The sequence below is a fragment of the Equus przewalskii genome, chromosome 19, assembly GCF_037783145.1.
Source record: "Equus przewalskii isolate Varuska chromosome 19, EquPr2, whole genome shotgun sequence".
NCBI classification, from domain to species: domain Eukaryota; kingdom Metazoa; phylum Chordata; class Mammalia; order Perissodactyla; family Equidae; genus Equus; species Equus przewalskii.
In genome coordinates, this window is record NC_091849.1 from 14,867,165 (window position 1) to 14,879,624 (window position 12,460).

At 44.6% G+C, this 12,460-nt stretch overlaps 1 protein-coding gene across 7 annotated transcripts in view; it reads left to right on the plus strand.

Annotated features, from left to right (window-relative positions):
- Positions 1 to 9,902: 9,902 nt before the first annotated feature.
- Positions 9,903 to 12,460, plus strand: part of JARID2 (jumonji and AT-rich interaction domain containing 2) — a 255,994-nt gene continuing 253,436 nt past the window's right edge. Inside the window, exons 1-2 of one of the 7 annotated variants that reach the window (XM_070585077.1) lie at positions 9,903 to 10,091; positions 11,450 to 11,653. In XM_070585077.1, the coding sequence (XP_070441178.1) occupies positions 11,609 to 11,653 (45 nt within the window). In that variant the 5' untranslated portion in view covers positions 9,903 to 10,091; positions 11,450 to 11,608. Of the gene's footprint in view, positions 10,092 to 10,529; positions 10,733 to 11,032; positions 11,654 to 12,460 lie in introns of those variants that run through there. The other 6 variants (XM_070585082.1, XM_070585075.1, XM_070585081.1 and 3 more) reach the window with 6 other exon arrangements.

Sequence of the window (12,460 nt, forward strand, 5' to 3'; positions counted from 1 at the left end):
CATAGAACTTTCATTTAAAAACAGATCCCTAGATCTTAGAGTGCCTTATCCCAGAGGGATAAATTTTCCTTTTTTTTTTTTTCAAGGATGATATTCTAATTGTAGAACTCTAACTATGTAGGCCAATTAACTACCGAAAAGGGCAGCAAATGATCTGTGGTCCACCTTGACCATAGATTTGAGAGAGGAGATATTTCATTAAGTACCTCTCTTCACCTAGATAATAATTTGGGCTCTGGATAAATAACATAAGCCAGTTATTTTTTGAGCTGTAAAGGCTATTCATGTTGGGCTTTTAAAATTATTATCAACTCATAAAAATTTAAGTTGTGCTTAAATAGTATTCTACTGCAGTATAAACCCATCTACTAAATCAACAAAATCAAATACTTTGGTTGCTTCTTTATTTAAAAATTTTAGAAGGAAAAGAAAATTTTTAGGCAGAAAAGGCAGTCTATCTTTTTGAAATTCTTCTTTCCCTATTGTTTAGGAGCAAAAAACCCTCAAATAGCCAATTGATGGTGCTAGTTCTTGGGAAAAAGCAAGAATCTATGATGAAAGCTGGAGAGGACAAGGTAGTTTTCTTAAAATGGAAGTCTTTGTCCCAGCCGTGGATATTGGGCCCACCCTTGGAACACAATACTGAAAATTGAGAAGCTTCATCCCTTCCCCTCCACCTGCCCTACTCCTAATATCCATCATAACTTGAAGAAAGTTATAAATCTTTGGATCAAGTAGACTGTGGCTAAGAGACAAAGGGCTGGGGGTGTCATCATAATCTCATGTCATCTCACAAATTCATGTCACGGGAAGTGGATATGAGAATACATCCATACATCCACACAGCCTATCCCTATTACTAGGAAAACTCAACGTCAGGCTCATTTGGCCACTGGTCGTTTCCCTTTTCATATATGAAAGGTTAAATTTGCAAGGCAACTATATTAGTTTGCTAGGCTGCCATAACAAAATACCAAAGATTGGGTGGCTTAACAACAGAAATTTATTTACTCACATTTCTGGAGGCTAGGAGTCCGAGACCAGGGTGTCAGCCAAATTATTGTCTTCTGAGGCCTCTCTCCTTGGCTTGTAGATGGCTGTCTTCTCCCTGTGTCCTCACATGGTCTTCCCTTTTTGTGTGTCTGTGTCCAAATTTCTTCTTGTTTTTTTTTTTAAAGATTGGCACCTGAGCTAACATCTGTTGCCAATCTTCTTTTTCTTTTTCTTCTGCTCCCCAAAGCTCCCCAGTACGTAGTTGTATATTCTAGTTGTGAGTGCCTCTGGTTGTGCTATGTGGGTCGCCGCCTCAGCATGGCCTGATGAGTGGCACCACATCTGTGCCCAGGATCTGAACCAGAAGCGGAGCCTGCGAACTTAACCACTTCACCACAGGGCCGGCCCCCAAATTTCCTCTTCTTATAAGGACATTAGTCATCTTGGATTAGGGTCCACCTAATGACCTCATTTTAACTTAATTATCTCTTTAAAGATCCTATCTCCAAATACAGACACATTCTGAGTAGGAAGGTTAGAATTTCAACATTATAATTTTTGGTGGCAACACAATTCAGTCCATAACAGCAGCAGGCAAATATCATTTGTCAGATGAGTATATCCATAGTGGTCTTGAGTTTTAGACTCACTGTATGAAAATGTCTGGGCGTGTTATGCTACTGAAATAACATGAAATTTTTCATTTCATCCTCTCTTCTTTGGACATTTCATAAGAGAAGTGCTGGCTGGAAAGCAAAATGGAGATCTTTTAAGTGCCACTTGTCAAGCAGTCTCACTTCCTCAATAATTGCAGCTCCTTGGTGGGAGCTGACCTGTTTGAAAGAGCACTCCAGATACAGAGAATTATTTGTGAACAAAATGATAATTGGCACAGTGCCAAATTCCATTCATTTATTTAAGAAGCATTTATCTGCTATGTGATAGATACTTTGTTAGGTAAGTGCTAGCTACTTTATAAGTGGGTAAATGCAGAGTATAAGGAATGTGATTCTTACCATCTATGTCTGAGCCCTGGAAAGGTCTGGGACAGCTGCAGGCATATTGACAGGGCAGAGAAATCTCCACGGATTTGCTCTATAGAAACTTAAGAAAATCCAGCTTCCTTCCTCCTGGTTTCTCCTGCCCTCTAGGTTGAGAGAATCCCTTGGGACTCATTTTGGGTCCTAGGTTGCTTGGGAAATATGGATTCTCCTATCAACTGGGATCCCTAGTCTCATCTTCAAAAATATTAATGCAAATAGAGTGCCCAAAGCATAAGCTGTGACCATTGTCTGTCCTATTTCTTTCTTTCTATCTATCATCTATCTATCCATCCATCTATCTATTTCTTTATAAGTTTCTGATAAGCATGTCTATTTATATACCATGAATCTATGAACACAGCATAAACTATCTTCATGGTTTATGGTATGCACTGTGTGCATATGTAAGAATTTACTGTTGTACCTAAAATTTACAACATTAACCATGTTGTATAAAATCGGTATGATCCCAAATTACCAAGATTAGTATTGTTTTGTATACAATCATAGAATATTAGATTTGGAAGGGTCTTTAGGGCACAACTAGGTCAGATCCCTTTTTCACAAGTGAAGAAAGTAAGGCCTAGCAAAGTGACTTGTCCAAGGTTACAAAAAGCTGAGACTATGGGCTGGCCTGGTGGTGCAGCAGTTAAGTTCACACTCTGCTTCGGCGGCCTGGGGTTTGCTGGTTCAGATCCCTGGTACGGACATGGCACCGCTTACCAAGCCATGTTATGGCAGGCGTCCTACATATAAAATAGAGGAAGATGGGCACAGATGTTAGCTCAGGGCCAATCTTCCTAAAAAAAAAAAAGCTGATACTAAACCTCAAGACTTCAGATTCCCAGTACAGTTTTGCCATCAAGCCATACTGTATGAAATAACCACACTGATTTTATGGGTTTTCTCTTTGTATTTATATTTGTCTACAATCATAAATGCCCAAAGTCCTCTAGACACCCATACACTGATGGAAAGCCCTCGCCTCCCCTATGTTCTGCACATGCACATGTGGGCATATAAAGACATTGTCGTTTTGTAATAACAAAGGCTAGATTCTGACGATCTGGGTTCCCTTGCCTTGTCCTGGGTTCCTCGGACTTTAACTAGATTCAGTCCCTCCTCCCCTTCTCCTATTCCTGCTGCGTTTCCTATCTGGGGACTGTTGGGCTTAAGGCAATAGAAGCTCTACATTGCTCACTCAGGAAGGCTGCAAGGAACCAGAGAGAAAGGAAAGTGCAGAGTAAGGGGAGCATTGTAAGCAATCACTGGGTGCTCTTTGGATGAATGAGTGAATCAATGAATGAATGAACAAACAAAAGCTTGAAGGAGAGAAAAGAAAAAAGAAGGGGAGGGGGCCGACCTTCGCGGATCCTTGGTATCTGTGAGTCTTGGGGCTGAGGGATGGGTGGACAAGGGCTGGAGGGAAGGGATGGCGGCCTCTTCTGCCATCTGCTAGGAGGCTCAAGACCAAAGCAGCTCATGTCCAGCACTCAGGTGAGTAGAACCTAGAGGTTCTCTTTCACCTTTAAATGTCTTTCCACTTCTTCTTTCCTCCTTGACATTCCTTTCACAAGGAAAAACTCTTAGCGCTTGTCTTCATGTTTTGAGGACAGGGTCTGTGTTTTACTTAATTTTACATCTTTAAAAAGTGTTCAACAAACGGTTTTTTCAATGAATGCTTGACAATTGAGAGAAAGACAAACATCTGGAAATTAATAATCCACTAAGTTTTAGTTGCAGTGTAACTGCTGACGTCTGAATCTCTTCTGTTTCACTATACGTGTAGGATCAGAAAGGGAGACGGTCCTGGGTTTCTGTAAAGGTATGGATGAATCTAGGGTTTTGGAAACATTAAGTTTTCAGAAAACAATATGAGCTTTGCAGAAGTTACATTTTTGCAGAAGAGAGGCGGTTTTTGTTTAGCAGTACGTGGATTCCTAGAAGCTGTGGGCAGAAGTGTCTGATTGGGACATTAACCAGCATCTTGGAGATCACCACGCCTGTGACAACCTCACACTGTGGAAGTTGGGGTGAATGAGAGTGTAGTCCTGGACTGAGCTGGACTTAAAAGAATCTCTATACTTCTGAGTGGTGAGAGAGTACTCTTCTCCCATGCTACTCACAGCTGGGACCCTGACAGAGTGAAGAACTAATGACCTCTGTGGTGGACTGTGATCACAATTGCTTTTTTTTTAAAAGATTTTATTTTTCCTTTTTTCTCCCCAAAGCCCCCCGGTACATAGTTGTGTATTTTTAGTTGTGAGTCCTTCTAGTTGTGGCATGTGGGACGCCGCCTCAGCGTGGCTTGATGAGCGGTGCCACGACCCTGCCCAGGATTCCAACCGGGGTAACCAAGGGCCACCGAAGCGGAGAGTGCGAACATAACCACTCCGCCACGGGCTGGCCCCTGCAATTGCTTTGCTGCTGCTCAGATTATTTTTCTCCCACCCCTTTTGATAGCAAATTCTGCACTACCTCCATGTCCACGGGGGGAAAGGATGGTTTTCTTTGGAGCTATCTTCGCTGACTGCGTGGAGAGGCTGAGAGAAGAAAGAAACGCTGAGATGAATGGGGAGAGGAAGAGAAGGAAGGAGGGACGGAAGGACGATACATCATTTGCAGCCCTGGAACTAGGACTCTGGATTTCCCAGTTAGGTGAACCATCCGTTCCTCCCTCTTTTTTCCATCAGCCATTTTCATTGGGGGCATCTTTCACTTGCAACAGAAGGTATCCTGATGAATACAGTTCCTCCCCCTTTTCCCTGCCTACTTAGGAGAGACTTCCAGTCTCTGTGCCTCAATTTCCTCATAATGATCCCCTGTGGATCAGTTGATCACTGATAAGATTTTTCCCCCCAAACAGAGAGTACAGTATTATTGTAAACAGTAACTTCTATTCTTAGGAACTGCAGGTTTCCCGTCTTGGCTGCCTTACCAGAGTTTCTGAATCAGGGCCAGCTCTCTTTCAATAACATGAGACACAATCTAACCAGAATCGTAATGATAGTGCACAATTTTTAAATAACCCAAAGAACCGACAGCTTTCAGTGACTTGTATAAACAGGGTCCACAGTTAACCAGTAGATTTTAAAACATCATTTTATTGCATCTGGTTCGTGCTGTGGCATTTTAGTGAGGCTTGACAAACAAGAGTGTGAATTCAGGGACAGGAAGCAATGAATAACAAAAAGAACTAATGTCTCCTTGACATCGCTCAGTCTTAAGAAGGCTGTTTACTTCGGAGTTTACCTCCTAGTGTGTTTTAAAATACTCTTGCAAATCTCAGTCAGCTTGAAATAGCTGTTCTACCTGCTTTCAATAGAAGCCCCCACCTTCTGAGTACACCGGTTCCTAGTTATTTATAAACCTGATGTCAGTCAAAGATTATTTTTCACATCCCTCCTCCCCACATATGAGGACACACCTACATAAAATTAGAAACTTCACATAAAGTATTCAGTCACTTAAGTAAAAATTATTGTCAGTCAGCAATGATTTATGAAGCACATATTCATCATATTGGGTGAGGCATGCCTCTAAGACTGTTCCACGGATACCAGCTTTTTCTTTCAAAAAGCCTTCTGTGGCCAAATTAGTTTGAAAATTATATGCCTCTTTGGGATTTTAAAAGTTCTATATCAAAGCAATCAGCTTATTGTGGTATAAGTTAGCAATTTCCAAATCTATTTCATCAAAGCATCCTTTTCGTTCCCGCCATATCTAGTAACATTTCATGGAATAATATGTCTTTGAGCATGTTTTGGAAAACCAGGGAGGTGATCTGCACGAGGGATGTGGAGTCAGGAGCCCTCGGTCTGACTCCTGCCTCTGCCATCCTACTAGTTGTATGACCTTGTGCAAATCACAACATCTTAATATTTCATTTTCACATTGGAAGAGTGAGGACGATAATACTTAACCTGAGTTGTCTTATCGGTTAAATGATATTATTATGACTGTGTTTTAAACACCATAAAAAGTTACACAAATGAAAGGTATCATTGGATATCATAGAGAAATATAAGGTTATATTAGGAAATTAACAAGGTGCAAGTATAAAGAAACTTGCTCTAGCAATCCTTACTCATCTATTGTGTATTTAAGTCTACTCAGGGGCCAGCACTGAGAGGGGAACAAGGAAGCACAGTACTACAAAAGTCAAAGTAGGATGAGAGCATGTTGGATCCAGAAATGTCTTTGGTGATAGTTGATTTTAAACCTCTCGTTTTATAGATGATGAAGCTGAGGCCCAGAGGGGTCAAATAAATGGCTTAAGGTCACTCAGAGAGTTAATATTAGAAACATCTGATTCCCATCCAGTGATTGGCCTCATAGCCAAGGCTGCCTAAATATGAGACAAATCATAGCGCCATGAAATTTTCAATCTAATTAGGAGAGACAGATATACAAATGACATAATCAGAAAACAAGACAACGTGGAACAAAATTTTAAAGTTTAAAAAATGTGGCTGATGGTAACTGTGTGAGGTGATGGATATGTTGATTAGCTTGACTATAGTAGTTGCTTCAAAAGAATATACATATCAAAAAAATCATGTTCTGCACCTTAAATATATACAATTTTTGTTTAAAAAAAAATGTGGCTGAAGTAACAGGGGCAAAGAGAATTCAGTAATGAGTAAGCCAAGCAGCCAGACTGAATTGGAGATAGGACTGGAGCTTGGGGCCTTGAAGAATGTACAACACTATATTGGATTTGGATACACTAAGAGGAAAAATAGTAGAGTTCCAAAATGGAATTGGAGATGATAGTAACAGATTAAATGGCTGGCAACAGTCTAAATAATCAGGCATCACAGTTTTGGTGAAATATTCAACAGTAAGCGTTTACTGGACACTTCCAGATTGTATGAAGTTTCTGGAGCTTTGGGGAGGATATGAGAAGTAGACAATATGGTCTCTGACTTTAGAAAGCTTATTTTTTTATTTGGAGGGAAGAGATGGGAACAGAAGACATAAGACAAAATTGGAGAATATAAGCAAATAAGTATACAATGCAAAAGCACAAGGAAATATGTGCTGTTAAGAAATGATTTTTGGAGAAGACAAATCTTGAGTTGTCTCCTAGGAGAACCATGGATGTCCTTGGCCTTGGGAAGCATGTGGGATAACACTGCATTAAGAGGGAATTTTCAATATGCATATGATATAGAACTATGGATTTATTCCTCTGTACTTGTTCTTTATTAACTTTTAAATTGTTTTCCCTGTAGTTTTTTATAGTAAACCAAACAGTGGACTAGAATGCTTAATTAAATATGGTTGCCCGTACAGATTTGAACCCAGAATAGTTAAGTGCCTGCTCTTATTTGTGTCTGACGATTTGCTGCTTCTTCCTCTTTTACCTCCACCATGTTCCCATTCTTCCTAGAGCGGATAACTGATCTAATTAAAAGAGCACAAAAGTAAGATTAAGGAATCATTTTAGACTCTACCCTGTTAGTCACCATTCCTTCCAGCTAACTGGTTCCCAAGCCCTATGGACTTTTGACCTTGTAAATAATTCTCAACCTGTTCTCTGCTCCGTATAACGTTTTCTCTGCCGCTGGATTCAGATCAGAACCATGTCTCACCTCATTTGTGCAATAACGTTGCAACTATTTTCTAGGTCTCCCTGACTCCAGCCCTTCTTTTCTCCAGTCCTCAATTTCACCTCTCACGCAATCACAAATCCTTTTCAAAAATGAAAATTTGCTGTATACCTCTAGTAAAACTCCTTCTAAGGTTCTTTTTAGAGTACAGGCTAAGTCCAAACTCTTTGCCTGGCATACAGGACCTTTCTGGGCCTGGCTTCTGCTTACCTCTTGGTCTCATCTTCGGTCACTTCCACACAAGAATTGACTCCCATCCAGAAGTGTGGTATTTTTTTTTTAGTTCTCATGATTTTTTTTCAGGCTGGAAAGTTGCTTGGCTTACTTCAAACTGCTGAATCCCCTACTCATCTTTCAAAACTTCCTAATACCTGGTCACTTCAGCTATGCATCCCTTTAACATCTTTTCCATATTGCCAACATAGCACTTTTTAGAGGTATCACAATCGATTGTCAAGTCTGCCTTTTCTACTGAGCTGTGTGTTTCTCAACAAAGGACTTTCGGATGCTCTCTGTCCTCAGGGCTGAGGACAGTGCTGGCACATAGGTCCCACAGAAGTGCCTAGTGAGGTCTTCCCTCCGCCCCCACCCACTCCTGCACTTGACGAGGTCAAGAGGAGTACTGTGAGGAGTTACCATTAGCAGGAGAGAGAGCGAATTAGACTAATAGAAAATGAAAAAGAGGAGGAAAGAGAAAGGGAAGGTAACAGGCGGCCTCGCCAACAGGACAGGGAAAGGATGTTCATCAGGAGACAGCTACTTCCACAGCAGGAAGGGCCTTCAACTGCTAAAGAGGCCAATCGATTTTCCTTTTCAGGGAAAACAACACCAATGTTATCTAAATCTTTCGGAAAGGAGCAAATTCCTTCCTTACCCCTGGGCTCAAGCCTCAGCTAGGAGAATGGTCTTTAATATGCGGTGACCTGGAGTTGGGAGCCCAGCAGGGGAGTTCACAGGCCGGGGCAGAGAAGCCCAGTCTCAGGGCCAGCTAAGGGAACCAAGAAGAAACCCACCTTTGTTCTTTAATATTTTGCCTGGGGAATGACAGATCTGACACCAAACCTCCAGAAAGCTGGTTAAACCATAACAGTGTGGAGAAGCGGAGACCTCCAGTACACAGGTCATAATGATCAGAAAGCCTTGAAAACACCTCGTTGTAACCTAACCATAAAGTCACTTGGGTGGCCAATCCTGAAAAGTGGCATCTGTTCTATTGAGTCCTTCCCAGCAAATGGCACCAGCCAACAAGTTTTTCTAATGTAAAGGCACAGAAGCTCCTTTATTTTTCCGATTGTGAAAAGAACATAAGACAAAACGACTTCATTTTAGAAAGCACTCAGAATTCTTTAAAAGGTACAGGAATAATTAAAAAGCATTTAGAAAAAGCATTTTCTTTCATTGACTGAAGGCTTCCAAGAACGTGTCCGGGTCTCGGCTGGGTTAACGTTATTACATAATCCTCCCCGCAAGGTTTGGTCATCACTAACTCGTGGATGAGGAAACTGACAAGCTCAGAGAAGCCATCGGTTACCTTTTAGTAAGTGGATAGAGTGTGATTCGAATACAGGTCTCTTACGACCGGTTTCTGAGACCTTTCTAGACCATGCTTCTCTCTTCCAACAGTACTGCAAATAAAATGTAACAATGGTGTTACCCGAGTATTTATACTTCCTAAGGCAAGGAGAATCTCGGAAATGGGAAGGAAAACAAAACGTAGAGGAATGAGGATGAGCAAGCACTGACCCCACTTTCGTTTATTCCAAGGATAGCCTGGGAGGAGGTAATTGCAAACATCACTTCTCTAAAGCAGGGAAATTAACAATGCAGAATGGCTACTTGAGACTTGACGAAGTTGTTAATAAGGCGGAGGCCCGAAGAGATGCCCCGGGGCCTGCTTCTTCATTTCTATCAGCGATTAAATAAGCACAAGAAGGGGCAGAGGCAGGTAAGAGGCGGGCTCTCGGGTGGCTAGCGCAGTTGATATTCCTGGCACTCGTGTTCCAGATGCTTCCTTACAGTTTGCATGTCCGGGTGGCTCGGTCTCCATGTTCCACTCATTTTTACCTCCACGTTGTGGTCTCGCTCATGGGCACCCCAGACGCAAAACGCGCCAGAGAAGGCCAAGATCGAGTCCGATCTCCTTCAAGGCGCTTGTCTTTTGTGGGAGGCAGCCGCCCGAGGTTCCCTTTTCGGCCACCCCCGCGCCGTCCTCGCCGCCGGGCTGCGTGCCGCGCCCGGAGGGGGCCTCTCTGCACGGCCATCCCGCCCGCCGCGCGCGTGCGGCTGCGGGGCGCGGGCCGGGGTGACCTCAGACTACCCCGAGCCCGGCCGCGGCGCGTTCCGTGCGAATCCGCGAGGCGGTGTCCTGAGGTGACACCGGCTGCGCGGCAGAGGCAGCAGGCGCCGCCGATCAACTAGTTCGCACCGAGGATTCCTCTTGGTGCGTGGCCCAGTTTTCCTTAGGACGGGCTCCAACCCCTCGCTGACACCGCCCCCCCGGCGCCGCCACGCTCCGAGGCCTTCCCCCGGGAAGCCTCGCGCGCCCCCCCCCCCCCCCCCGCCGCTCGGCTCGGGCCGGCGCGCGCGCGCGCGCGATTCCTCGATTCCACAGGCGGTTCGCGCCGCGGGTGGGGGCGGGGCGCGCGGGGAGGGGGCCGGCCGCCGCCGGGGGAGGGGGGCCGGTGCCTGGGGGCGGGGGCGGGCCGGCGTGGGGAGTTCCTCGCTCGCGGACCACACGCTCTGCGGGCCAATCCCGAGCCAGCCTCTAGCAGTGTCGCACGCGGGACACGTCCAAGCGTTTGCTGGCACGGCCGGTGAGGGGGAGGGGGCGAGAAGGAGGGAGGGGAGTTGAGTGACAGGCTTGCGGGGCAGGCTGGGAATTGTAGTTCCCAGCTCCCGTGGCCATAGCCATTTTGTAGTCGGGGGACTACAACTTCCAGAAGATCAAGGGGACCATTCTAAGGTGCCCCGGGAATAGGCGGCTCTCCCCGGGGCCGGGCGTCCTGGGGCACTCGTGCCCAGCAGCCTGGCTGCAGGTAGACGCGAGGGCAGTGGCGAGGCCCAGCGTGTGGCGGCGGTGGGGTGAGCGGCAGGCTGGGGAAAGGGGGTGAGGTGGAGCGACCGAGCGTGCCATGCATTGAGCTAGGGAGCCTCTCTCAATTCCACTCCGAGGCTCGGCGTGGGAGCGATGCCTGAGTGCTTGCCTGGGAAGGGTTCGTCCAGGCTTCTCGGGTGTCTGGTCGACGGGGCTGCAGGGGTCCTCAGGACTGGGCCAGGGGCGGTCGGCGCCGGGGTAGGCGGGCGCCCGGTGGCTCAGCTGTGGGAGTTTTCGGCTAGCGTCCGGCGGGGAATTACCCGAGGAGCCCTAACTTGTATAAAAGCAGAGTCCATTTAAAGTTGGGCTGGATAGCCTCTCTCTCATTGGTTAGGGGGCTTGGAAAAAAGAGACTCGGCGAGCCCTCGCTGTGGTGCTGCCGCCGCCGCCGCCGCCGCTGGAGTTGACTCTTCTGCTCGCACTGCTGCTGCAGCACAAACGTGACTTCCAACATTTTTTATTTATCTTTCCCTTTTCTTTTCCAAGATGTAACTACAGATCAGACACTAAGGACCTTCACGTTTCGCTGATGTAGTTTTTGGAGGAAAAAGGGGGGGAGTGAAGGGCGTCGGTTTTTTTGTGTGTGTGTTTCGGGGGAAATTTTCCATTATGAGTGTTTTACTAAAGTGAATTTTTTTTTTGTTGTTTGCTTCGTTCGTCTTTGGCTCTTTTTTTTTCCTTCCCAATTTCGGATTTATTTCAAGGCGAATCGGGCTTTGGGGGAAGAGGAAGAAAAGTCGGATTACAAGATCAACCACCACCAACAACAATAAAAACCACCAGGATATTTTTTTGCAAATTTCTGACGGCTTTAAATTCATGAAGCAATTGTCCCCTTTTGCAATCAGCATTTGGATCTCAGAATGAGCAAGGAAAGACCCAAGAGGAATATCATTCAGAAGAAATACGTAAGTGCTCGTAACAACACATCCTTTGACTTGCAGTTTTAAGCAATGGCTGTGAATGTCAAGTTTATAGATAATTCTGCAGCTGAAGGGTTTTAAACACAGCGTCCGATAAGGCTGTTTCTTTCTTTTCTGAAAGAGGGCTTTTCAGGCAAAGTCGTGTCTGCCTAGTTTGGATGAAAAAACAGATTGGTGTAGCGATACCTCAAGTGAATAAATTGACCTCGAATGACACAACCATAATCTAGTTTTAGATGAAAGGCAAGGGATTTTGGTGGAGCTTGGAGGGGTGGGGGCTGCCGTAATGTAACTAAACTGCATTCTCGGTCGGATTTGGCCCCATATTGCACTTTGCATGCAAATGAGCCTGTGTTGTTATTATTAATGTTATTTGGAAAATCGTGTAACGCGGGTGTGTTGGAAGCCCTTTAAGTTGGCAATCGAGGGTCCGATTATGGCGATCTCGTTCCTTGCACGAGCACATCAAATTTAATGTATGTGGTCGTTTTGGCTTATCTGGTTCGCAACATAAACCAGTTGGGAATCATGTTACAGCGAATGCATTTGTTGGGATTGACTTTAATAATGGGACTGGTTTTGTTTAAAAATTCATGGTTTCCAGTTTTAGGGGGAAAAGACATACAATATAGCTAATGTTTTTAAGTAGGTATGTGAATGCATATGTAAGTGACTACAAATTTTTCTCTGTTAACTGGGCTTCTAAAATTGGGTGTTTCTTCAGAGATTTAAATGGTTTGGAATAGTTAAATTTGTTTTGTGCATAGTACAGCTACATTTTGATTGGCATGG